Source organism: Rhodamnia argentea, chromosome 1, assembly GCF_020921035.1.
Source record: "Rhodamnia argentea isolate NSW1041297 chromosome 1, ASM2092103v1, whole genome shotgun sequence".
Classification (NCBI taxonomy): Eukaryota; Viridiplantae; Streptophyta; class Magnoliopsida; order Myrtales; family Myrtaceae; genus Rhodamnia; species Rhodamnia argentea.
The window spans coordinates 9,641,641-9,669,537 of record NC_063150.1 but is presented as its reverse complement, the minus strand read 5'-3'; the positions used below and the strand labels follow the sequence as shown (position 1 = coordinate 9,669,537).

At 40.3% G+C, this 27,897-nt stretch overlaps 4 protein-coding genes across 4 annotated transcripts; all 4 read left to right on the top strand.

Moving 5' to 3' along the window:
- The first annotated feature begins 344 nt into the window (after positions 1-344).
- On the top strand, positions 345-16,758 carry LOC115740161 (cytochrome P450 CYP82D47-like). The gene is made up of 5 exons (XM_030673594.2): positions 345-606; positions 836-1,385; positions 13,064-13,893; positions 15,396-15,672; positions 16,257-16,758. The coding sequence occupies exons 1-5, from the start codon at positions 526-528 to the stop codon at positions 16,613-16,615; spliced, it is 2,097 nt and encodes a 698-aa protein (XP_030529454.2). The 5' UTR covers positions 345-525; the 3' UTR covers positions 16,616-16,758.
- Positions 7,229-9,093, top strand: LOC115740309 (B3 domain-containing protein Os03g0212300-like). The gene is made up of 3 exons (XM_048283960.1): positions 7,229-7,639; positions 7,738-8,244; positions 8,468-9,093. The coding sequence occupies exons 1-3, from the start codon at positions 7,490-7,492 to the stop codon at positions 8,714-8,716; spliced, it is 906 nt and encodes a 301-aa protein (XP_048139917.1). The 5' UTR covers positions 7,229-7,489; the 3' UTR covers positions 8,717-9,093.
- A 1,445-nt stretch (positions 16,759-18,203) lies between the features above and the next one.
- LOC115740308 (B3 domain-containing protein At1g49475-like) lies at positions 18,204-18,898 on the top strand. The gene is made up of 2 exons (XM_030673786.2): positions 18,204-18,326; positions 18,419-18,898. Exons 1-2 carry the CDS (start codon positions 18,240-18,242, stop codon positions 18,896-18,898), a joined length of 567 nt encoding a protein of 188 aa, XP_030529646.2. The 5' UTR covers positions 18,204-18,239.
- A 5,563-nt stretch (positions 18,899-24,461) lies between these two features.
- Positions 24,462-27,265, top strand: LOC115740307 (cytochrome P450 CYP82D47-like). Its single transcript, XM_030673785.2, has 3 exons — positions 24,462-25,406; positions 26,442-26,718; positions 26,871-27,265. Exons 1-3 carry the CDS (start codon positions 24,462-24,464, stop codon positions 27,224-27,226), a joined length of 1,578 nt encoding a protein of 525 aa, XP_030529645.1. The 3' UTR covers positions 27,227-27,265.
- Positions 27,266-27,897: the final 632 nt, after the last annotated feature.

Here is a 27,897-nt window from a genome sequence, read left to right as displayed (position 1 = left end):
TGCATTCGACTGTGCGACATTGATTTGTTCGTTTAAAATGGGTAGCAATTAATGATTCAAAACTAATATTTTGGTCGAGTGCGAAACTTCTATAGTAACATCCAAAAGGTTGTTAGTATTGTTCACGCCTTCTCAACCTTCTTACTTGACAAAAAGCGAAAGGTGATTATCTTTTTCATACTACCACAACACAAACAGAAGCTTAATATATTTCATTCTGGGAGATATATTCAGCGAGAGGGCTCTGTTCCGAGCCCGACACAACAAGCCAGTTCAGCTGAAATTGCAGGGGAGACATTTACTGTTGTTGCGTCTGGAATTCTTCCCTGACAAATGGTTTAAGAGAGGGGCGATCAAATCAATGAACGAATGACCGATCTTGCCCTTACCTTTCTTTGGAAACAACGAAAATCAAATGAAGGACATTTGCATGCAATTAACTCCACATTGTCTTGGTTTCGTTGCAGACAGCCCGCACAAGCTTTTCTCTGATCCAAGGCGATCACGGTCCCCGAGCTCAAGACGATGGGAGGCGGAGTTTCTGAGTCGGAAGCTCCCCATTTTTTCAAGATAGTTCTCTCTGATTCCATCCAAAATGGCCGGCTCGTAACGTCGCTCCCTCTGTTTTTGTGTTTTTGATGTGGTTTCTTCTGGAATCTAAGCTTGTGAATTCACTCTTCTCTTTGAGAGATTTTCACGAAATTCTCGCACAAAAAGTTTTCGGTTGATAACAGATATGGCTACTTCATGCTTGTACCACATTTTGTTTTTATATATTTGCGTCAGTTTTGCGTCAGATATGGCTACTTCTCTTCTCGTGTTCTTCATGCAACAGGGAATTCCAAAGAAATTCATGAGGAAACACGGGAGCAATCTGTCTGACTCGGTCTTCCTCAAGCTGGCCAACGGCGACGCCTGGGAAGTGGAGCTGTTGCGGACGAACGACGGTGTTTGGCTTCGACGGAATTGGCCGAACTTCGCGGAGCGCTACTCGATCGAACATGGCCACTTCCTAGTGTTCAGATATGAAGGAAACTCCGTGTTTCAGGTGGTCATATTCGACAAGAGCGCAACGGAGATCGACTACCCCATCGTCTCCGAAAATGGCGGTGGCGGCAAGCATCTTTTGTCGCCAAAGGTGGAGGCTGAAGACGAAGGGGACGTGGTGTTGGTCAGAGAAGGATTCGAGGACCTGCCATCACCGCCGGCATTATCTCTGCTTTCGAAGAAGAAGAAGAAGAAAACAAGCTCACAAGCCTCTGGTGATGAGCATGCGAACGAGGAAGCCATTAATGGAGTTGGAGGTAGCTCGGGCGTTTCTTCGATTTGCAGAGACAGGTCTCAGGTTGAGATAAGAGGAAGGTCGAAGGAAGAGGAACTCGCAGGTATGAATTGACAACTTGACTATTTGCCCTCTCTATTAGAATATATTATATTTTTTCTTGCTAATTGTCCTGCACAAAAAACAATTATCATATGACATCTCTTAGGTATCAGAAAAGAATATAAAAGCTTTTTGTCCCATTTTCCATGTTCGCGACCGGAACCGATTCAAGCTAGGAAAGAACCAGATTGATTTGTACCGACCGTTCGAACTCCAGTTCTAGGCAGAACCGGTTCGGTGTCCTGAATCTGCTTTAACTTAGAACTTGTTCAGTTCTCGATTTTACGGTGGAACCGTCGGTTCAAAGGCAGTTATAAAATATTTATCAAATCAATTTCATTGACATGATACTTTGGCTAGTTTAAGTTGGAAGAATGATGATGGTTGATGAAGAGAAAAAGGAAATAGCAGGGGGAAGACTTTAATTTCTTTTTCTTGCATTTTTGTGGCAGACTATACTATTGACTATTGCACATTACTAACTTATTTTTATCTCCATCTACAATTTGCCACGTCGTTGACCCATCAATTTTACAAACTAATTTTAGTTTGTCTAGCATCATTCTTCTCTCGATTAAGCGAACCACAGGATGTGGCTTTGTTTTATTGTATGCGTATTAAAACGTTACGACAAAAAAAGAAAGAGATTGACCCAAGAACTTTAGGCAGGTTCAGTCGTGTTCTACATCTGATTGATGTTTTTATGCTTTCTATTTAATTTTTTCCCCCTTTGGCCTGAAGTTATGTACTAAATGTCGGAAATTCTCTTTGTGGCAAAAGGTGGTGGGAGCATTTCTTGTGCCAATAATTCATGCGTTGAATCTGGGTTTTGGAGGAGGGTCCAACCTCTGACCGGCTGTAATAAAGGGCGTGAAGTGCTGGAAAGAGCGGCTTCATTTCGATCCACAAATCCATTCTTCTTGGTTCTCATGAAACCATCCTTCCTTCATCCTAGATTTAATTTGGTAAGAAATAAACCAAATAAAGCTCTAATCTAAACATATTTGTGCTATAAAATGTTATAAAAGGTGTGGTGGGTCCAATTCTCGGGAAATCAAATCAATTTTCAGAGAATTAGATTTCAATATTTTCGTGAGAGTTTTGAGATAGTGGTCAACGTCTCTTGTAAGCTATAAGAAGTTGGGCAATCTAACATCGATGAATTTCCCTATAGGAGAAAGTATATTCTAAACTTATAGTTAGGGGTGATAGGTTTTCAATCTGGTCCCGTTCGGGAATCGGGTACCGAATTGGAAGGACCAGTTCTCGGTTTCTCGGAACGTTGCGGTTTGGCTCCCGAGCGGTTCAATAGAACCAATGAATTATTAGTAAGGGTGAGGAATATAGATTTTAATTTTAATATCCTTAATTAAAATTAGGTTTGTGTTCAATAAATAAAAAAAATAATCGATGAATTCTTAGGTTTACGTTTAAGAAATAATAAATAAAATAAAATAAAATAATCAGCCTGGTCCATTTCCAATTTTGTAGAACGGGGAACTAGACTAGCGCCCCCGACACTGGACCCAACCGGCTCGTTCGGTCCGGTCTTGACAGTTTCCGATTCGATCGGTCTGTGTTGCTCACCCTTGCCGATAGTTACACTTACATACATCTAACTGAGATTCTGTTCTTCTTTTTTGTGCAGAATGCGCCCGGTCGGTTTTTTACGACACACGTACCTAACGTGAATAGAAAACTTGATGTGCATCTCTACGATTCAAACAGGAGAATGTGGAATGGGCGATACTGTTTCGGGATGTACAACGGAAAAGCACAAGTGAGGATCAGTCGAGGTTGGAAAGAATTTGCACGAGACAATACTCTGAGGGTTGGTGACGTTTGTGCGTTCGAATTGGTAAGGACCGACAAAGTTTCCTTCAGGATAGTCATTTTCAGAGCCGATATAGATGCACGTTGGTGCCCTTGTGGCAAACGCGGTAAGTGGCGCATAATATTCATCTTAAACTTTGTTTTTATGATTTTGATCATGACTTCTTTACTCCCTGAGACCGACAGATGAAGATGAGGTTGCAGCGAGAACTCTGTTGGGGAACAGAATGACAGGGAGCGAAGCAGATGGCAGCAGGAAGCGCAAACAGGAGGAATCAATGAGTATGCAGAAGCAAACGCCACAGAAGGAAAAACCAGTGGAGGGAACCCCACCAAAGAAAACAAAGGCTACGACCCAAGAGGAGCCTAACTTGATAAGTGATGCTGAGGAGGATGAGCCTGCTATCTGTCCGGTCACGAGTACTCTTGATGAGCTAAAGGTCCAAGCAACAGAGATTGACAATTTTGTCATCAAGGTGAAAGGTTTGCCAAAAGCCTTTTGCCATGGTCTTTTTCGAGCGAAAAAAATGATCCAATCTCTATCACGCGTCGATCCTATCAACCTTTAACTTGACCCTACTCAGACCTCGAAATCACCTCCCGTTCTCAGCAAAATATGGGAATGGTCTGAAACTTTTTGCAGTATCAAGGCCCCATTTCCTCCCTAGTATCATACGTTTTTCAGTCTTATGTTTTCTCTGTTTTGACTTTTGACTGACCAGCTGCTATGAATGAATGAATGAAGTTGAATGTTCCTCACTTGGCTCTCTTCTGAATTCAACAGAAAGGTGGGGAAGGTATACGCATATGCATCTGTGTTTCGTGTCTGCATAACTGGGAAGATATATTAACCTGCAGATGCAGGAAAGTTTTCGTGCAGGTGCAGTGTGTGCGTAAGCATAGTTTGTCACTCTGCGGAAGGCACTGTATCTACAGTTTCTATAAGAGCAGTTAACTTTTGAGTAATTCTAAGGTGGCAGATGCATTTAGGGAATAAGTTGAATCATGCAGAATGAGTGACTCTGATTAATCCTTAAAAATGCTAGACAACATTTAAGAATATCATTTATGTCCCATAATGAGATACTACTCTCACCTGATTCTCATGTAACTGAGGCTTTGATTATTTCGTGAAAAATGAATGATTTGGATAACATTTTCCTGAAAAAGATCATTTGTATCGATTACAAAAATGAATGAATGAAATATAAATAGTTGTCAATAATGAAAATGCTTTTTATCGATAAATTATTTCAATTGATACAAGCGATTGTTTTTATGAAAATATTTTTTAAATTATTTTTATTTGTGAAACAAATGTAGCCTAAATAATTTTTGTCGAAGTAAGAGCTGGCACAAACCCTCATATTTTTGCTCATATTGCTTTTACATGTATCGCCTGTAATATTCATTGAATACCTTATAATTTGGAGATTACAATGCTTGCTTGTGATGCTCGAACTCAAATTGTGTTGGCATGATAAATAAATCTCATTTTAAATTACACGCACATCTAAATCTCATGTCATTTGCTGCGTGAAAGCATATGCATATTGACTTATAGAGATTAGTTTAACACCATAAAAAAAATGATAGATTGTTGGGAAAATTCTCCATGATGTCTCGAAAATAACAAATCAATAAAGGCTTTTAATGTGTGCAATTGGTTGTTTAAGTCCGAAGTAAACTTTGTAGATGCACAGGACAACATAAAGATTGAGTCCCAGCAGGCTCATCTAAAGGCTGGTGGTGCTTTCTACAACAGGTGAATAAAAGTATTGGCCGTTATAATAGGCTAAACCAGGATGGACCTGTGTAGAAGATGACCAAGTTGTGCAACCGGACTTGTTAAGGCTTGGATGGTAGTGCTTTCCACGAAAGGTGAACAAAGTATTGGAATCGTGGAAGGACTAGAGTGTTGAAGGGTAGGGGCGGCAAAATGGATCTAAAACACGTATATTAACTATATAATATTTAATAGTAGGAATCATAAATGTGTTGTATTTATTTTTAAAAATAATCTTAAGTGGGCCATAAATGGGCTACTTTAACAATTTAATGGGTCTTAAATGGCTTATAAACAAGTTTTCTGAATTTTTAATTTTCTGAATATTTTATTTATATTTATATTAATTTAATTTATTTTTCTTTTTTCTTCTACGAAAACCAGCGAGGCTGCAAAGTATTCTTAATAATTTTTATTTTATTATGTTATTTTATTCTTTCTTTGTCTTTTTCCTTATTCCTCTATTGTGGCTGGCCAGTGACGTCCACAGGTGAGCTAGAGCCTCGCTAGTCTCGAGCGAGCCTCATGCTCGCTGAGGTCTAGCCGATCGGCGGCAGTCAATCATCAGTAGAACAGTCAATATGGGCCCATGATCATTTTCTAATTCATATTTTTTGCAAATGAGTTGTATATGGGTTGTGAGCTTTTAGAGGGTTCAATAAGAATGAGTCTAAAAAAATTAAGTAGAATGAGATGGCTCAAAAATGGGTTACACAGTTGAACCCACTTTCGATGCATTAAATTATTAGTTGGGTTGGACTTGGCTTGGGGCCACGGGCCTCATGTATATTAGTTTATATTTTTTTAACTTTTATTTTTTGCAAGTAAAAGAAAGAAAGAAAAATACTATTTAGAAAATATAAAAACTGTTCAAGAGGTGGAACGTCACTGCATGTAGCCGTATGGTGGATTTTGACTCGATCTATCCATTTGACACCTCTAATTGTGGCTAGTTAGCGGCCAGTGAAAGAAGAAGGAAACCCAACCATTTCCTTTAAAAAAAAGAAAAAGAAAAGAAAAGTAGAAACTTATGAGAAACAATTTATTTTTGGCAAAAGGACATTAGAAGTGCTAATATTTGTGTACGGAGCTCACTTTAGTGCCAATATTTTTTTTGGATTACTTCATTGCCATTTTTTTTGAAAAACAGTTATTTCGGTGCCAACTCCGGTGAGTTTCACCGAAAATCTGATGTGGCATCTACGTGGCTTGCCGGAGCTTTCAAGTCAGCAACAAAAAAAATTCAAAAATAAAAAAAATAAAAAAATAAAAAATAAGATAAGAAACCAAAAAAAAGAAAAAAAAGAAAATCTATATTGCAGCGACTAGGGCTTGGAATGGCTGGTGATGGTGGGCGGGTGTGGTGAGGGCTTCCAAGCCCTCACTGCTGGAACTGATGAATTTCCTTTTTTTTTTTTTTACTTATTTAGTTAATTTTTTAAAAATATTTTAGCTTATTTTGTAGAAAGATATTACTCGTGGCATCCACATGGACTGATTTTTTTTTTTAAATTGCCACGTGGATGCCATGTGGACTGGTTTTTTTAAAAAAAATCCACATAATATTAAAAAATTAATAAAAAGCCGCGTGTATTGTTTGGACGGAATTGACACTACGGTGATCGTTTTTTGCCGGAATTGGCACTTAAGTGATCATTTTTTTCCGATTTGGCACTTAAGTGATAAAAAAAAATCGGCACGAAAATAGGCGCCGTACACAAATATTGGTACTCTTAATGTCTTTTTCCATTTCCATTTATATAGGATTGAATATATAAGTGTTTTAGTAATATGGGTCGAGTCGAGTATGAGTCGCTAGATTTGTATTGTATAAAAATAGATTAATATGAGTCGAACCATTTTTTACCCGCCCACTTGTTTGAGAGATGCACTGAAGGTGAACAGCCACTAGAGCTTAAAACTTGAAAAGGCTAAAGGGACCATATGCAGAAGCAGCTCCTGCTCCCTAAGGATAGTAGATGAGGGCAAAATCTCTGCCGGGTGGTTCAATTTTGCTGAGGGACAATGGTTCTCAAACCGGAGCTATCAGCACATCAATTTGAAACTCATGGTCCCCAAAGCCTCTGTCTGCGAGTGCCGAGGACGACCAATTCTGCCCCGCTTTTTTCCCTCTCCGCGGCCATATCTCAGCGTCTCAAGACTATAGACCAGTGAATATTTCTGAATGCGCGTACGGGTTGATGAATTAAATGTCGGTTGCAAAGTTCCTAAGCCTGAAGTTTGAAGAATCCTTTGCAGCATAGTCCCCAACACCTAAAAGTTGATACTTGATTCGGAATGACTAGTGGCATCTCGATCACGTACTAAAAACAACGTCCCGAATATGGATCGACGCTCTCCCAAAAGAGAAGCTGATGCTTCATCTCCCTCGCCTCTCTTTCTTCCACACCTCAGCAGCAGTAAAGTGATTACTTTCTGATGGCCGACCCAACTCCCCTTCATCTGCATAATGCCAAAAAGTTTTCATGCCCTTGTTGAGCAGATCTCTGAAAAAATTCCTCTTGATCTCTCGAACGTCATCGTTCGTCAACAGAACGGAAATGGACGGCAAAAGAAGGAGCTCGAGAACTAGATTCTTCAAGGTTCTTATTCATGATGACTTCAACACCCGGTTGGTGAGTTTTGCGCTCTCGGTTTTTTTTTTTTGCGGTATTAATCTCCTTATTTGCTAACGAATTCACTACAATTCCTGCAAAATTTAAAATTTTGGCAGCGAATCCCCCCTGCATTTGTCGTCAATCATCTTCCTGGACTCATAATTCCCAAAAGATTCAAGCTAACGAATTGCGCCCGAAGATCTTGGCACGTGGACATTGAGAAGGTCGACGATGGCTTGTTCTTCACGAGGGGTTGGAAAGCATTTGCTCAGGACAATTCGTTGCAGTTCGGCGACTTCCTGGTTTTCAAGTTCAATGGAGCCTCCAGATTCTACGTGAGGGCGTACGGATTGCACGCGTGCGAGAAGGAGGTCCCGCCGTTCGCTAGGAAGCGCAAACGCGGCGAGTCTGCTCTAATTGAGGCAAATAATCCTACAGCAGACGTGGGCGGCGAAGAGCGTGGCGTGTTTCGTTCATTCGGACCGAATCTCAAGCATGAAGATACCGATTCCGTACCAGAGCCTGACAAGGATGCAGAGGAGACTCTGATTTACATGGATGTGAATGGAGTGGTTCATGCTTGCTTCAATGTGGTTATCACATCGAATTCTCTCCAATATTTGGTAGGTTCAGGACCCTATCTAACTACCATGAATTTTGATAAGCCATTCTTATATATTCTGCAGTATTCATTTATCTGCTAGATTTTAGGAAGAAGGTATTTTAAGTATAACCCGAATTTTCTAGTAGAAAGGGTCATGAGTTTGCATCTTCCCTAGATTCAAAGACTTCACTTTATGTCATTGTGATTGTGGATTAAGATAAATTCTCTTTGATTTTCTTCAGCGCATGCCTTGGCAATTCATTAAGGATTACATCGGAACTGGGAAGCAAACCGCGGAGCTTCAGTATGCAGATCGTTCATGGCTGGTGAGGTTGCGTGTGTTTCCATCTTTCCAGGGAGGATTCTATGAAGGTTGGACTGCTTTTGCAAAGAGCAATAATCTGCTCTCTGGAGACGCCTGTTTGTTCGAGTTGATTGATGGGGAAGAAATTGTGTTCAAGGTATCCGTTCACACAAATGTGATGCTTTAGCAAGTGAGACATGCTAAAGTAAGGTTCTTGGAGATGGTTCGAATGAACGTGTCTTGGATTTTAGTGCGCTCGTGATTTAGGCCATAACATTTTCATACTCATTTCAGACAGGTCGACCTTTCTTGTGCTGGGGATGTAAGTGTGATGTCAAATGATTCTGAGAGAATTTCAGAGTACCTTTCTTTGGAGTGTCTAATTACAGGAATTCCAGAGTACCACCTTTCTTTTGCTCTCATACTGGCAATGAGATAAGAGCGTGGTTTGTCCAAGATCGGATTTGCACACTGCGAAGGTAAGCCATAGATCTCGGTTTTCAGTGAATATGTCGAACGCACTTCAGGGAAGATGCAGATGATGGGTCACCATAGCGAATATTTCTTCAGGGGAAGAACCAGTTTCGAGTATTTTCGCACAGGTTCGCTTGAAGCTAGTTCTGCACTGGTCTATGTCTTTCTGTGTTCATTTTGGAAACGCACGAGTTGGAAATCCATTTTCAGGCCCTTCATTCCGTCAAATAGGATGAACCGGAGGATGTGTGTCGATTCGGAATAAAAATCGAAGATTCCTACAAGTTAAGGTCAAAATTGCATGATCCGGAAGAAGAGCATCACCCCTTGATCATGCCAGAATTCAATGTATGCAACTAACAGAGAACTAAACAGAACCCAAAGCCGAGTAACTTATGTGACTCATAATCAATGTTTCTGGCAAATTTGCATACAGAAAGTTCTTGGTATCTGGGGAATAATCGAAATAAATAAGCAGAAGCAGCAAGAACAAGCAATTTGGGAAGTGATGATCATCATGCTACAGAAGATTTACTTACTATTGAGCAGTTATTTAGGTTGGCGTCAATGGTTAATTTGCTTCAAAAACAATCAGTCATACGCTGACTTTTGGCTTTTGTCCCCAAATACTAAGGGTGCGCGGTTCCCGGTCCAGTCCAGTTCCCCTCAAGAATCGAGAACCGGACCGGTGGTCCCGATTTTCAATTTTTAGAACCGTGGACCAGTCGGTCTGGTCCGGTTCCCGGTGGTTTAATAGAATTGGTAAGATGCAGCAATATCTAGGATCCATTGCTACAAATTGTGCTCTGGGCCTTGTCTCGGACAACCTTTGTAACACGATAACGCTATAACGCTGCCTTCCATATTCAAGAGTCATCAGGCAATCCAGCTTAAAACTGGAAGTGACATAGGACATTCCCTTTGGAGTGGTGGAAAAGTGCACTCGAGTACATCCAACAAGGCACATATAAGCACTGTTTCCTGAAGAAACAGTTGACACTCATGCCCGGTGCCCCCAACATAGTTTCGCTTGCGATAAAGAATTCTCAGGAAGCCTGTCAAATAAGGTACATGAGAATCCTACACATATGTATGTCTACCATAAACAAAAGCTAATCTTGGAGAGAGAAACAATGATACTGGTATACCAATGAAAAAGAACATAGAATCGATCATACGGTATCTGCTTTCTCTTTCAGGTAAAGAGAAAAGCCAACTAGGTGGACCAAAAAAATCGATCGGACTGATCCGGTCCTATACCCCTGGAATCGAGAACCGGACCGCTTGGTCACCAGTTCCAATTTGAAGGATTGAGAACCGGATTGCCAACCTCTGGAATCGGGAACCGGGCCACCGGTCCAGTCCTGTCCGAGCGTTTCCCGGTTTGGTTGGTCCCATTTGCTCACCCTCACCAAATACCCGTAATGTTAGCATATTTTTTAAGTTCGAGCCCGTACATAAAAATCCGAATTCACATGGGAAATTTCCTATTTGAGATGTTAGACCTTTATTCGATGGACATCCGAATTTGGAAATTGTAAAGGGAAGTCCAAACAGGACTTAGTTTCGGAATAATACTGAGATATAAACTTTTCTAATTTAAGTTGGAGCGGACTAAGTTTTGCTTTCTAATATTTTAAAGACAACCACTTTACGGGCTGTTTAAGTTAGTGCCATGTCCCGACCAAAAACCAAAAAATAGTGCCATGTGAATGTTTTAAACGCGCTGTAAGTGTAGGGAAGAATTGTCCAAAAAAAAAATTATAAATATATTGTACTTTTTCCAATTAAGTTCTAAATCTTTTAATTTTGTCAATTGAATTTATCCGTTCACTCTCAACCAAATTTCATTGATGTGGATGCCGGTTGTCCTACGTGAACAATTTTTAAAAATAATTTAATATTTTTTCTGGTTTTTCTTTTTATTTTGGATTTTTTTTCCCTTTCTTTTTTTTTTTTTTGGCTGGTAGCATGGCCGTGTGGGCTAGCCTCGACCGGGCGAAGCTCGTCGTCACTATCGCCTGCCATAGGTAAGGCACGTTCGAGCGAGCTCGGGCAAGGCTAACCCTCGCCTAGGCAAGGCCAGCTCACATGGCCATAGTCAGCCACCAGTAAAAGGAAGAAGAAAGGGCAAAAAAGGAAAGAAAAAAAAATCAGAAATAATAATAAAAATAATAAAATATTGTTAAAAATTATCCATATTAGTGCCAATTGTGTCATGTTAGACGGCCGGCGTCACCCTTAGTAATTTTAGGTAAAATTGATAGGATTGACTCAATTGGCAAATTGTGAAAAGATTTGCGACTCAATTAATAAAATTGAAATGTTGAGAATATAATTGGCAAAACTGCAATAAGTTTGAAACTTTTTGGAAAATTTTCTCGTAAGTGTAGCCGTGGGTATGCTGTACTCGATATGAATTATTATAATTTTAAATATTAAATCAAGTATTTATCTAAAAGTTTAAACTTTTAGAGCAGTTGTAGTGGTCTGACAATATCTCACATAATATCACAGCAAGAGGTCTAGCTTAGGCCAAAGTTCGCCCTACACGTGATGGGGAGTGTTAGAATATTTAGACATTAAACTCATTTATCATCTAATAACTTAAAATTTTTGAACAATTAGCAGTGATCTCACAAAACATCACAAATGTGGGCTTCATCATGTTTACATCAAGGTAAAATTTGAATGGTATTGTGAACCAAATACATCTAGTGGTAAATTCTGTGTAATTGTTTCATGAAATTGAGGGATTATTTCATGATAAAGTGCCATGGCTAAACATTAAGTGAGTTATCAGATGTAATTGGTGGCCGATAAATACCGAGAGTATTTGAGTTACTTGAGTGTGATCGTTGTCCGGGATGATCTATAATGAAATCGTGTGCTCCTCTCCCCAATTAATTTTCTTTCTTTCTTTGTCATTGTGCTTTTTTTTTTGGTCGGAATGGAAATCTCCATTTCATATGAAAAATGAGCATATAACTTCAAGACAAAGCTGCAAATCCCACAAAGCAAATAAAACAAATAAATTTAAAAAGTGAATTAGGATATTGCTCGTAAAGACTGGTCTATTCCACAAAAATGGATTTATCATAGCATCAAAGCTCATATAGTGGTCGATCACTGAATCTCTCATCAACATCAATGATGAGCATACGCAGAGAAATTCCTCTCGGAAACTACGGTTTTGCCAAAAAGTGGTGCGTGCCTAACTTCGGTATCCCTAACACCACCACCGTATAGAGACCACAACAATACCAATAAATTGAAAGAATACAGAAAATGCCTTATAAATTCCAGATTTATCTCTAGATCAAGATAGAAGAGCATCTAAATCTAGATCTTGTACCAGTTGATCACAACATTACTTTTAAATAAGCGGACTGTAGCAAAAGAACCTCAAAGACTTGTAGAGCGCTTTACTATCTGAAGCAAGCACCTAGAGCTGGAGCGAGCAGACTCTAATAGAGCAAATTCTTTTGAGGTACTCGTGCTTCAATTTTCAGAGCTCATTTCCGTGGAGAATGTTGACTGCGTCTTCCATGAAATCTACGAAAAAGCCTAAAGCTAGAAATAAAGAAACAAACAGGGAACATAAATTGGGAGGAAGAAGGGGAGGGACTGGGGCATCATCTAAGGTTGGGCGGCGGCGAGAAACCCTAGGCGAGAGAATGAGGAGAGCCACTTTCCTCTGTTCATTTCAACGACTTGGAAAATCTTGCTTGTCATTGTGTTTAATCCCCTATTTTTTGCAACACCAAGCTTCCAGAAGAAGGCCGGGAGTTGAGCACTTCGTTTTGAATATATATATGTCCATTGGACTTAAAATTCAACACAATCTATTTCTTTCACTAGAGACTCCCAGGAAAGCAGCAACTGAACTCTTAGAAGGAAAATTTTCCATATAAACTCTCTGTTGCTATACTTGAAGAATCATTCATCATGCCAATTCTCATTGAATTGCTGATAATTTTGATCTCAACCTTGGCCCTGCTATTGCCCATCTCTCTGTACCGATCACACAAGTCCAAAGACCGTCATGATGTGCCCGAAGCGGAAGGCGGTTGGCCTATCGTCGGTCACCTTCCTCTGTTTACCAGCAAGGATCTGATGCACAAAAAGTTGGGTTCCATGGCCAACAAGTACGGACCAATTTTCACCATAAGATTGGGCTCTCATCGAGCAATCGTGGTCAGTAGTTGGGAAGTGGCTAAGGAGTGTTTCACTGTCCAGGACAAGGCCTTTGCCGATCGACCGATGATCACCGCCACAAAGCTCATGGGTTACAACGGTGCCATGTTTGGGTTCGGTCCTTACGGGGAATATTGGCGAGAGATGCGCAAGATTGCGACAATTGAGCTCCTCTCGAACCACCGGCTTGACTCACTGAAGCACATACGAGCTTTCGAGGTTGAGACAGCAATAAAAGACTTGTTCAAGGCCTGGATGGAAAAGGGTAGGCCCAGAAGTGGGGTCCTGGTGGAAATGAAATCTTGGCTAGGAGATTTGATGCTCAATCTATCTGTGAAAATGGTAGGAGGGAAGAGATACTGTGGTTCGAACGCCGACTGTGACGTGATCGAGGCAAAGAGGTGCCAAAGGTCAATCAGGAGGTTCTTTGATCTATTTGGAGCCGTCGTGTTGTCGGATTCCATCTCAGCTCTCGGCTGGTTGGACATTGGTGGTTATAAACGATCGATGAAGGAGACCGCAGAAGAGTTGGATGTTTTGGCTCAGGGGTGGCTGGAGGAGCATAGAAGGAAGAGGTTGTCCCGCCCCGGAGGTGATCGAGAGCAAGATTTCATGGATTTGATGCTGAACGCCATTGAAGGTGTCAAGTCTTCAGATTTTGATGCTGATACAATAATTAAGGCAACTTGTTTGGTGAGTATTCCAGCTTATAATGTTCTGAAGCTAGAACTGTATGCATAAAATTTGTGTGAATTATCAACTTCTTGGACTTAGAGAATCATTACTTTCGGTCTGATCAGGATATATTTTAGTCGCGATAAGAAACTCCACAAGTAGCTATAAAACACAGAGACATGAAGAATAATGACAGCTTGTATTCTTTTTTGAATTTATATCCAATTAATGTCTAATTATCATTTGGCAATCTAAAAAAAGCGAGAGTAGTTTCACGTTCCGTATGTTTTGCGGAAAACGAATAATTTGGAAAATGTTTTGCGAAAATAATTTCTTCTTTCACTTAAAATAATTAGTCAATGGAAAATAGTACATTATAACCGATATTTGTGTCCGAATATTTTCATGGACGATAGAAATATTTTTCTTTCATTTAGTTTGTAAGAGATATATAAGCTATTTTTTTAGGAAAATATTTTTTTAATTATACATTTTTCGTGAAACAAACGGAGCTTTAACATATTTATCTAGAACAAATAACTGATACTCCCGAATTGACCTTTTATGTGCTCGAGGAGTGACCGCAATCATCGGATTTAGGAAAAGACAATATGATGACCTATTTGATTCTCATGCAAATCAAATTTCCTACCTAACATTTTTTTTTTTTTGTTTGGTTTGCTTACTTTTGTTTTACTAATGTTATATTTTGCCCTCGTTTTCAATCCGGAATAGACTGGCAAGTACATTTCGCTTTCATCCAGAAGATATGATCCCTTAACTTGAGAAAATAGTTAACCAGAAGTTTAAATCTAATCCGTAACTATGTCTATTGGCTGTTTAACACAAAGAGATAAGCTCTTGTCTGCTTTTGAAAGATAGCGTTAATTCTATCATTGTCATATCACCATGGAGCAGATTAGTCAGAGATCAACTATCTCTTAAAATAATAAGATATCCAAAGCACCAAGAAAATGGCACAAAGCGCCAAAGTAGTAAGTACATTTTGACTAGTCAGCACGAATTTATCACGTTTCTGAGTAATGTTAAAAAATTCTCAAATGGGAGAATTAGTATGATGCGAAGAAGCCAATGTATCCGGCCCATCATTTGTGTGATTAATCTTTTGAGTGAATATGAGTCCAACAGGATTTGAATTTGGGCTCCCCTCTTGGCGATTTGTTCGGTGAAGGTATTAAATTTCTGCCGCGCGCTCTTAGTAGTTCCCCATTCCACATACCTTTGAGATTTATACTCTTGGAAGTGGAGTAAGGTGATGAATTAGGCTTCAAACAAGAAGGACGAAGACACTAACCATTTTACCGATCATTTGAGGTTAAATAAAAAATTCACAAACTTACTTTAAGTCTCTCCTTGTTCAAGATGCAATCTATTTGAAATTTTGATCCTGGATATGTCCATTCACAAGTATTTTGTTCAAATCATCGGAACATCTAACGTCTTTCCAACCTTTCATGTTGAAGCACTTGAGTTTTAATCCTATTTCCTCTTGGATATAGAACATGATAATAGCAGGGACCGACACTTTGATGGTAGCGCTCACGTGGGCGCTATCGCTGCTAGTGAACAACCGCCGTGCGTTGAAGAAGGCGCAACAAGAGCTGGACGCCCGTGTCGGCAAGAGCAGGCCCGTGGAAGAGTCCGATGTGAAGAACTTGGCCTACCTCCAAGCCATCGTCAAGGAGACCATGCGTTTATATCCGCCGGTTCCGGTCAACGGTCTTAGAAGTTCCGTGGAAGAGTGCACCTTCGCCGCCGGCTTCCGCATTCCTGCAGGTATGTGGCCCTTGCATGCCAGCAGATGTGGGTAGCATATAGGAACACGATGTATAGTATGGTCTCTTTGGCATTAAAATACATACTCTAAAATCGAAGCGATGAACGGGGTCAATTCATGAAATGAAGGATCGGTACCAAGTCTTTTATCCATTGGGTCATGAATGAACCATGCTGTTACACAGGATTATAGTTTTTTTTTTTTGGGGTAAGGTAACACAGGATTATAGTTTATGATCATGGTTTTGTCGAAAAGTTTTTTGGATTAATTTTTAGATACCCAGCCTTGTGGTATCTTCTAAGACCGTTATCCGCGCCAACATGATGAATATGAGCTGTGTCACAATGAGTCACAGTCTTTTGTACTATGTCATAATCCAAAAACTTTTTTACCTCTTTCGTCTTTAAACTCGAACTCGGGATTGGAATCTTGTCAATTGATTCAAAAGGGCAAGTCCGCTTCCCAAACTCGCCAGGATTTCTCTGTGACCTTGACCTGAATCTTCATTCCTTAATATCTGTATAAGAGATTTGCTTGGGTTTGTACTTTTGGTGAATTTCCCTTGTGCTGCGTCATTGGTTAGGTACGCGTTTGCTGTTGAACGCCTGGAAGATACAGAGGGATGAGCGAGTGTGGTCCAACCCGGATGAGTTCGAGCCCGAGAGGTTCCTGACGACTCACGAGAATGTGGACATGACAGGTCACAGCTTCGAACTCCTTCCCTTTGGCGCAGGGAGGAGGTCCTGCGCTGGAACCTCGCTGGCTCTTCACACGGTGCACCTGACGCTGGCTAGCCTGCTGCAGAGTTTCGAAATTGGCACGGTCTCGGATGAACCGGTGGACATGACCGAGAGCCCGGGCTTGTCGAATTTGAAGGCGAGCCCGCTTGAGGTTATGCTGGTTCCACGCCTTGATCAGAAGGTTTATGAAAGAGACGATTAAGAGAGTTTGTAGTCTCTTTTGACTATCGTTTGTACTTTATTATGAGGACAGCCATAAGCTCCATTTTCTCTTGCAAATCAAACTTGAATGTACGTGTTCCCACCTAAGAATTTCAATTATATTACGTTTGAATCCATTTACTTCGATAATCGTTTTTAGTCATGTCGTTAGTTTCCAAGTTTTCATCGCCTCAATGAATTGTTTCAATATTTTCTTAGTCATATTAACAACATGAATTCTCAGTTAATTAGCATTACCAAACGTATCTTAATTGATTAGATACTTTCTTCTTTATCTCTTTTTTTTAGCATAGGAATACTTGGAAACCTGTTTTTGCTCTGTAAGTTTCTAGAAATTAGTAGCAATTCTTCTTGTTGATTTGCTAGCATTATGCATTTGCAGTTATTGTTCGTTTATGGTTGATTTTTCTTTTAATTACCAACGTTGTTAGTACATTTCTTAACTACTCCTTATATCTTTCATCTCATACATAAAATTCCTAATCCAATTCAAGCGATTTATTAGCTTTCGATTAAGTTATCAATGAACTTTCTGTTAGCAATTTTTATTTGAGTAAATTACCAAAGTTTTTCAAAAAAATTTACATACTTTTCAAATGGGTTTGACATTGCAAGTACAATATACTTTCGTAAATATATATTTTCTTTCTTTGAATAGAGCGGCATACTTTGTCACATGAGCCACAAAACTCCACACGTTTATAGCTAGGGTTAATACCATGAAAAATTCAAACTTGTACACTTATGACATATTTACCCCAAGCTATTTTTTTATCACGAATAACCTCAAACCGGTACGTTTGTGATAAATTCACCCCAAACTAAATTTTTTATCATAAAATTCTCAAACTAGTACACCTATGCCAAATTTACCATCCATTACTTTTTATTAAATTTTACGGTCAAATTACTGAGTTAGATGTTACGTGGCGATTGATGGGTATATTAGTTTGTGGTTCTTACACTCCGTTTGTCACATGTATATCGATTTAGGATTTTCCGTGGTATAAAGAGGGTAAATTTGTCACATGTATACCAGTTTAAGATCTTTTATGATAAAAAAAATTAGTTTGAAATAAATTTATCACAAGTATACCGCATTGAGATTTTTCGTGGTCAATCAAATACTTCGGGGTAAATTTATTATATGTGTATCAGTTTAAAATTTTTCGTAATCAAAATAATAATTTAAGGTAAATTCATCATAAATATATCAATTTAAAATAATAGACAACATACACTGTTTAATCACTAGAAGTAAATAAAAAATAAAAAAAAAATCACTAGAAGTCAATTGGGTGGCACGGATAGAGGCAAGCTTTCACGAGTCGCGAGGGTAAGAATTTATTTTTGGTGCAGCAAACGTTCTGGTTAACCAATGCATGGAGACAGCTTCAGTCAACGGGAGAGGGAAGGACTCGGGACTTGACGTCTCCTGAGTTTCTGGTCAAGCTCCAGCTCCTGCAAAACGCTGGGGCAGCGATTTTGGAAGACGACGAAATTTTCAAACCAAAGGATACGAAACCCTTCATGGGTAGGAGCTCGCCAGACCTTTTCTTTCAAACGCAAAACTGCACGTAAGCTTCTAACGAGTCCCTGAAGAGATGAACAAGGGATGCAGATATTTTGAGTCGGAGACTCCACATTTCTTCAAGATTGTTCTATCTGATGCCCTTCAGAATGGAAGACTCGTAATATCTCCCTTTCTCTCTCCTTTCAAAACGAGTCCCTGAAGGACTAGCGCCAACGTAAGTTTGCCGTTTTCATGTTCATCGTGCGACAGGGAATCCCAAAGAAGTTCGTGAGGAAATATGGAAGCAATCTGCCGGGCCTGGTCTCCCTCCATGTAGCCAGTGGCGACGTTTGGGAAGTGGAGCTGCTGAGAGAGAATGACAACGCTTTTCTGCGGAGAGGATGGCCGGACTTCGCGAAGCGTTACGCCATCCAACAAGGTCACTTCCTGGTGTTCAGACACGAAGGAGGCTCCGCGTTTCGCGTGGTCATATTCGACAAGAGTGCTTCGGAGATTGAGTACCCCGTCGTCCCTGAAAATGGCGATCCGAAAATGGAAGAAGATGAGGGGGACATGTCCGTTGAAGCATTCGAGGATCATTCCGATCAGACGCGCCGAAACCAAAGGCAAGAGCTGCCTTCGGCGTCAATACCATCTCCATCTTCGAAGAAGAAGAAAACAAACGAGCGCTTGAATAAGCAGGCAGTTGGAGGTAGCTCTGACTTTGCACTCTTTATTGGAACATTATGAGCAACTTAAACATTTTTTCAGCAACGCTATGACTATCTCAATGCGCATGATTAGTTTACTGAATGATATTATTAGTGAGCGTTTAAGCAAGTGCACCATACACAACCTATGTTATCTTATAAAAGTCTGTCGAAAACAGTTTTAGTAAATCAAAAGCATAGTTCTAATGTTAATTAGATCGATGTTAGTATGCAGTTAATGTAGCGAAGGTTGACACAGCTACGGCATAGCTACTATAGTCTTTGTTAGAACAGGATTTCAGGGCGACAAGGCTATTCCTGCAACCGAACAGTGATCTTTAAGATGTTGTATTCGTATGTCTGGGATTTCAGGGTGACAAGGCTATTGTCTGTGATGTCAATGCAGGCCTCAAATCTGGCTACTGGAGAAGCCGCCGTTCCAGAGTCACTGAAAAATCTGAGGCCTTAAAAAGAGCTGCTTCTTTCCAATCTCCAAATCCATTCTTCTTGGCTTTCATGCAACCATACACCATTCGCCACAATTTGGTAAGGGGAATAAAAATCAGTAAGCTCTAGCTAATGTCAAAGAGTCAGGACTGATATTTGAATCATCATTTGATTTTACAGTAGCAACATCGGTTTGAAGATCCTTTACTAATACTTATCAGCTAATGAACGATGCGATAAATGCTGATGGGAAGTAAAATCATGGTTTGTTCGGATAAAATGACAATGTGGTTTTGCCGGCACAAATGAGTTAGGCGACTGGAGTCTTTCTCTACTGTTTTTACGTTACTCCCCATTCAAATACTCACTGGGGTTATAATTCTTGAGTGCTCTTAAGAACAGTCAAGTCTATGTGAATCATTCGTTTGCTATATGATATTGCTATTGAGTGTTGAAAATGTTCTCACTTGTTTGGAATGTATAAATATTTTACATTGCCATATCCTAGTAACGTAGTATTTCAACTCCGTGCCATGTTGCAGAGTGCACCGGCTAAGTTTTTCATGGAGTATATTCCTAGTTATAGAAGCGGTGGAGACATAGATCTATACATGTCCAATGAGATATTCTGGTCGGTGCGGTACTTGTTTGGGATATACAGCCGAAAACCTCAAGTCAAAGTCCACCGTGGCTGGAAACGTTTTGTGCAAGACAACAATCTCAAGGTGGGTGATGTTTGTGTGTTTGAATTGATCAGGAAGGTTGGCCACGTTTCATTCAGAGTCGTCATCTTCAGAGCCAACCAAGACGCAATCGAACTCTGTAGGTGACGAATAATTTGCACACTGAATTTGTTTCATTCCTTATCTAATGATTTAGAGGGTGTTCATGCGATTATCCACTTCAATTTGTGTCTTCTGTTTGGACATGACGCATTTGGCAATGGGTTTTTATTCAAAAGTTTAGGCTATTAGATAAAGGTACGACTTGATTTTATTTCAGAACCTTGAGCATTTTCTCCAATCAAGTTGTTGAACTGAGTTGTTTCATTTGAGCTTGTATAACTTTGTAACCAAACTCTCTTCAGCTCCTAATGGTCATGATCCGTTATGGTCTTTATGATTTTGGGTTGTGATGTGCAAACCTTGTTTTTCTTTTTGCCTCTATGGCAAGAACAGTTCAAACAAATGAAGCTTCTCAATTCAAGCTCCAAACAAGCTCCGGCGAACCTGACGAATCTAAGTATGGCCAGGCCAAAAATGAAGAACCTGCCACTCATGATCAATGTGCAGGCAAAAGTTTTACGGTTGAACCAGGTAAAAAAGCTTCAGATCCAAATGTAGAAGATTAACATTAATTTGTAGACATTATCTTCAAAATGATGCTTCGGTCTAATATTCAGCCATGGAAATGTTCAAGCCTCCCAAAGCATGCAGTCACGGCGATGGAGAAGGCACCGGTGGAACGTCTTGTCCAACTGGTATAAAACCTCTTGAAGCTGCAAGCAAGTTTTGCACGAACCGACCATCCTTCCGAGTAGTCATTTGCCTGAAACACCTGCACAGATCTACTCCGGTTAGTGACAATACCAAATAGTTTTGTTCTATGGAGAGAAAACATGCCATGCATAACAAAGAACAACTTCTTTCGAAGCTGCAATCAAGTTTCACACAAACTGACCATCCTTCCGTAAATCTAGGCAATCATTTGCACCAAACATTTCGCAGATGTGCTCCTGTATACTTTGTCTTCTAAACTTTCCAAACTGAGCCGAGCTCGCACCCATTTGTCTATTCCAATGCATCTAACGTACACCGACGGTCTGCACACAGAGTCTTCCGGCCGGCTTTATCAGGAGGTACTTAGAGCACCGGCACATAAAGGGGACTCTAAGAGTTGGCCACAAAACATGGCGTGTCAAGCTTTGCGTGTATCCTCAGCCCAACTCCAACTGCTTCAAGGGCAAAATCTCTGCAGGGTGGTTCAACTTTGCGAGGGGCAATGCTCTTCAAGTGGGAGATATCTGCATATTTGAGCTCCTCAATTTGGATCTCATGGTCCTTAGAGTCTCCATCTTCAGGTATGACATTGACTAAGTTGCAGCGATAACGGCAACCGGTTGTCTCTCTTCTGCAACGTCCTGAAGACTATAAACCAGTTGCTGTTAGCACATGTAGTTTACAGACCATGAGAATATGTGTAAGTTCTACTATCTGCCAAAAGATTCTCAGAAAACTGGGTCGAATAGTTTTGCCCATTTTCACCTTGAGATACTATGGTTGGCAAAATACAGCCTGCTTACAAGTTATCAGATTCTATAATTCTGGATATATGTACGTAGATTATACGTGCATGATCTAGAGATTTTGGTACGTTGAAATGCGAGGAAAAGACATGCTCCGACTATTTTACAGTCATGAGATAGAATTATTTAAGTATGTGATCTCACCTGCTTGAGATTCAATCCGAGCAGAAGCCAAATAGATTAAAAAAGAAGAAGGTAAAACCATCGAAAATAAGAACAACCTTTTCGCGTCTTCTGCAATCAATTTTCATCTTGTCGGAATTGGGTCTGTGGAGTTGCAATGAACAAAATGAAGCCGATGTTGTGGCTCTCTCATAGATTGCCCGAGAAGTTGCTTGCTCGTGTAGAACATGTGCTGATAATCTTTAAATGATTAGATTTCGTGTCGTCAGCTATTAAATGAGGTGAATCGTTCTTACTGAAGTTTGCATCTGTGAAGTGATCTACTTGAACGTCGCTCATCTCCTGGTATTGTTGCTGTCGCCGCAGTGAAGCGATCTGGTTCATAGACATTAGAATAATTTTTGGACGACACCAGTCTGTGAGTTTGAAAAAGGACTTTGCTAGTATAACAGTCTTTGAATGACTATTAGAATAACAGTATGTTGTGAGCCACAAATTCTTAAAAGAATAGATCCCATAATAACGTTGAACTAATTGTTATTTCCTTTTCGAGGCCCAAAACAGATTGTTTGCATAACAGACATCCAAAGACTATTATATAATAAATTCTCTTAGAAAAATTGGTTAAAATTTGGGTCACTTAAGTGACTCAATTAGAAAAAACAATGATTACTCTTACAAAATTCGAAAACATAATGCATGATGGTATTGTAATACATTGATTGGAGTGAGACATGTTTCTCAATTGAAGAAAGGTGCCCTAGATTCAACTTGATGCCGATACACTTCAAAAGTTGAAGTTCGGAAAGGTCATTCGAGGTGCCCTAGTGCTAATGAGAAGAATCAAGCATAGTGTTCTTTAGAAGTGTCAAGTTAAGACAATAACCAATTTCGCTGCGGAGACGTCAGATGCATTTATTCGATCGTTTGAATTATGGCATATGCATCTTGGGCACATTGATGAGAGAAGCTTGGGGATTATAAGTGAAAGGAATTTGGTGTGTGGCTGAAAAAGTGAATGTGTACATGTGTGTTATGTGTTAAGCTAATGATGGAAAGTGTAGTTCAGTGTATGATTATCAAAGAAATCACAAAGATTTATAAATAGTTACGTTTAGTAGAGTATAAAAACAGAGTGCGACGTTGTAAAGAAATCCTCGATGATAATCGCAAACCTATTTACTTTTTCAATTTATCAAAAAATATTCAATTTCCAGTACTTGCATTATGTTTCCTTTAAATTCATTATTCCTATACCTTGTGACACGATTCAATTCATGTTCGAATCGAATATTGAACTCAAACAAAAATACCAAAGATCAACCTCTGGTGAAAGGTTTTTCACTAGTTGCGACGAATACCAATTTTTGATTTCTGGTGAAACAAAGATTTAGGAAACATGATGGAAGAATTAATGGAAGCTCGGGCAAAGCTTTTCCCACACCTCAAGATGGCCCATTGTAGAAAAGAGTGCAATAAGGTTGCGGATTGGGTCGTCAAAGCTGTTATTTCGTCTGCTCAAACTTTTACTTAATGAAATGCATAACTTGTTCTCCGACAACCAAAAAAAAAAAAAAATGGAGAATCATCTTGGCCGGCAATCAACGAATAAAGTCCAACTCCATCATCTTAATCACAAACAAGTGCAACGAGACAAAGAGAACAATCTTCGCCGGAATCTAACGATAAGTTTAACAAAAATTTTGGAAACGTAATATTAACGGAAGTGTTTCTCCGTCATCTTAATCACGGGTACGCACCAGACTCTATCTATCACTAGCCAAAACAATATTCCTAAGAAGTAGTATGATAAGCTTGCACGACTGTGGCGAGTCAAATAATAAGTCAAGCCCAACTCCATCATGTTAATCACGAACAAGTGCGACAAAACGAAGGCAACCTTCTTAGCCGGCAATCAAAGAATTATGCTTAACACACAATTTTGAAAACATCATATCAATGGAAGAGAAACTTACACGACTGTGGCGAGGCAAAGAAAACCTTCTTGGCCGGCAATGACAAAAGAAGTCCCAACTCCATCGTCTTAATCGCGAACAAGTGCAACAAGACGAAGAGAAACTTCTTAGCCGGCAATATCAAGGAATAAGCTTAACACAATTTTGAAAACGTGATGGAAGAATTACTGGTAAGTGTTTCTCCGTCATCTTAATCACGCAGTAGACTCCGGCACCTTTTTTCAATAAGGTCCATGTTAACGAATACCAGGACGTTTGTTAAACATACTTAATTAGCAGCTTTTCAGTGTTCAACACCATGACCAAATAAAATATGAGAAGAACAATATATAAAAAACCCACAAACATTCCTTAATTGCTTGCTTAAGAAGTGCCTGGAAACCCTTGTGTCAAGATATGAGACGATCCAATGTAACAGAGAATTGGGAAATCGGAAACTGTATGTATTACTTTCTCATAAAGAGACCTTTTGTGTACAATCCTATTTATATATAAGAGATCAAGCTAATCAAAGAAAGAAATATGCAGAATAAGGAAAAGATGTTTTCTTAATATGCAATATCCCAACTTTCCAAGAAAGACGCGTTCATATGGAAGGTGAATCAATTAGGTACAATGGTATCTCTATCACCTTGTTAAAAAATCTTATTAGTAAAGGCAAGGTTTCCATAGGTCAAGTTGAGAAGGGTACGAATCATCAGATAGTTTAAGGTCAAGTTGAGAGGGGTACGAATCATCAGAAACCATTCATCATGCCCATTCTGATTGAATTGCTGATAACTTTGATCTCAACCGTGGCCCTGCTAGTGCCCATCTATCTCTTCCGACGGCACAAGTCCAAAGACGGTTGCAACGTGCCCAAAGCCGAAGGCTGTTGGCCTATTTTGGGCCACATTCCTCTGTTCAGCAGCAAGGATCTGCTGATACACAAAAAGTTGGGTTCCATGGCCGACAAGTACGGACCGATTTTCGCCTTAAGATTAGGCTCTCACCGAGCAATCGTGGTGAGCAGTTGGGAAGTGGCTAAGGAGATTTTCACCGTCCACGACAAGGCCTTCTCTGATCGACCGGTGATCACCGCCACAAAACTCTTGGGCTACGACGGTGCCATGTTGGGGTTTGCTCCTTACGGGGAATACTGGCGAGAGATACGCAAGATTGGGACGATTGACCTCCTCTCGAAGCACCGCCTTGACTCACTGAAGGACATTCGAGCTCTCGAGGTTGAGATGGCGATAAAAGACTTGTTCAAGTCCTGGATCGAAAAGGGTAGGCCCAGAAGCGGTGTCCTAGTGGAAATGAAGTCTTGGCTAGGAGATTTGATGCTCAATATATTGTCGAAATTGGTAGGAGGGAAGAGATACAGCGGTTCGAATGCGGACTGCGATGAGATGGAGGCAGAGAGGTGCAAAACGTTGATGAGGACGTTTTTCGAGCTGCTTGGGGTCCTAGTGGTGTCGGATGCCTTCCCGGCTCTAGGTTGGTTGGACATAGGTGGCTATAAACGATTGATGAAGGAGACCGCAAAAGAGTTGGATATTTTGGCACAGGGGTGGCTAGAGGATCACAGAAGGAAGAGGTTATCCCGCCCCGCAGGCGATAGAGAGCAAAATTTCATGGATTTGATGCTGAAAGATATTGAAGGTGCAAATTTATCAGGTTTCGACGCCGATACAGTTATTAAGGCAACTTGTTTGGTGAGTAATTCTAGCTCACAATGTTTTGAAGTTAGATCTGTGTGCATAAAAGTTGATATGGCATCATGCTAATGCATCACGCACTAGTGCTACTTCCCTGTCAATACTTGAAAACTGCAAGCATTTTCATGAATGCAATTTAGTTGGAGTCATTTCATCCATAGCAGCTGAAGTATAGTACTTTTAGCAAAACCCAGCGGCTGAAGTACAGTACTTTTAGCAAAATCCACCTTTAGTTTTTTTATTTTTTTTGTGGTCAAAATCCATTTTCAGTTTAATTATGAAACTTATTTCATGTTCACATGCTTTTCCAAATGTAGTTTGATCATATTGGCCCGCGATAGAGAAGCGTTTATATTTGTGTGAACTGCTAACACTAAGAGAATCAATAGTTTCAATATGGTCGGTGCAAGTTTTAAGTGATTGTAAGAAACTCTGTCAAAAGTTTTAGAATTAGTGACATGAGAGTGTGATGCTAAATAAACTAAGACATGTCTACTAAATCATAACTAAGATATATGGAGGAAGCTGCTAGCTTGACAAGATGACAATACTATCACTTATTTTTTATCACACGATCTTCCAATCAATGGGTGTTTTATGCAAAACACACGATAATGATGTGTGCATCTATGGTTGAGATTATATCGTCCCCGACAAGACTGTCATGAAAGCATTTCCCTACCGCAAATTGCAAATGAATCTTTAAACAAGCGGCTTATATTCAATTTCTCATTTAATATCTAATATGATCCAAAGATTTAAAAATAGGACTAATTTTAGTTTGTTCATCTAGAGCAAATACCAAGTGCTCCCGAGTAGATTGTTTTTGTGCTCGAGGAGCGATCGCAACCACCAATTTAGGAATAAACAATGTTGAGAAAGTGTCAAAAATTCCCTAAACTTATTGCATTAGTGTCAATTCAGTTAAAATCACATTGGATTCAATCCTTATCACCATAACCTGACATCTTCCAACCTTTCATGGTAAAGTACTTGAGGTAATCCCATTTTTTTTTTTTTTTTTTGTTATAGAATATGATAGTGGCGGGGAGCGACACTTTAATGGTGGCGAGCACATGGGTGCTATCGCTGCTGGTGAACAACCGCGGCGTATTGAAGAAGGCGCAACAAGAGCTGGAAGTCCATGTCGGCAAGAGCCGGCCCGTGGAAGAGTCCGATGTGAAGAACTTGACCTACCTACAAGCTATTGTCAAGGAGACGATGCGTTTGTATCCGCCGGGGCCGGTCAACGCTTTAAGAACTACCATGGAAGAGTGCACCTTCTCCGGCGGCTTTCGCGTTCCGGCAGGTATGTGAATCTTTTTGGTTATATAGCCTTTTCATCTCTTTGGTGTTCGATCTCGGAATTTGGACTGGCATCTTCATTCCTTAACGTCCGTGTAATTTTTCTCGTGTTTGCACTTTTTTCTACAAAGGCACTTACACTCCGTCATTGGTTAGGTACGCGATTGATGTTGAACATCTGGAAAATGCAGAGGGACGGGCGCGTATGGTCCAACCCGGACAAGTTCGAGCCCGAGAGGTTCCTCACAACACATCAGAATGTGGACGTGAGAGGTCGGAACTTGGAGCTCATCCCGTTTGGCGCAGGGAGGAGGTCCTGCGCGGGAATGTCGCTGGCTCTGCACACGGTGCACTTGACCGTGGCTAGCTTGCTGCAAAGTTTCGACATCGGCGCAGTCTCGGACGAAGCCATGGACATGACCGAGAGCCCCGGCTTGTCGAATATGAAGGCGACCCTGCTTGAAGTTACACTCATTCCGCGCCTTGATCCGAAGTTTTATGAAAGAGACTAGAAGGGGAGTTTGTAATATTTTGTCTAGTGATTCTATAGCAGATATTCTGGCCATTACTGGTTTTAACTTTTAAGCATGGCTCTTTCCTGTGAAATACCCTGGGGTGCCTCCACTTTGAGGCAAGTTAATGCAGATGATTGTAAGCCTCTGTTGGACAAGATTTTACGGGGAATCCCTAGCTGGCCTTCTCAAAATCTGTCATTGGCAGGGAGACTTCAGGTGGTTTCATCAGTATTGGTGAGCATATTATTCACCGCTGTAATGTTTTTTGTATTGCCAAAGAAGGGGATCGAGGAAATTGAGCACAAATGTACTTCCTCTCTTTTGGAAAGGCTTGGAACTCCCAAATATCTAAAATTTGGAGGACTATTCCACAAAATAATCGAAAGCGGTGGAATCCTAGGATTGTCCATATAAGTGCACTTACACTTCAGTTTTGGACCTAAATAAAGTCCTTAAACTACTTCTCTGAACTACGAGACGTAAATTTCGGGAGTATTCCCTGGGATGAAGGGAAGAAAAACAATTTCTCTCAACTTAGGGGGTGATGGTGGGGAAAGTAGACTGCACGTTATCTTCAAATGGCTACCGCTAGGTAGGGTCATATAGTACCGTCCCGCGCCTGGGGCGAATCATCGAAGCTTCGGCTCCTATGTCGTCAACCTATGCTT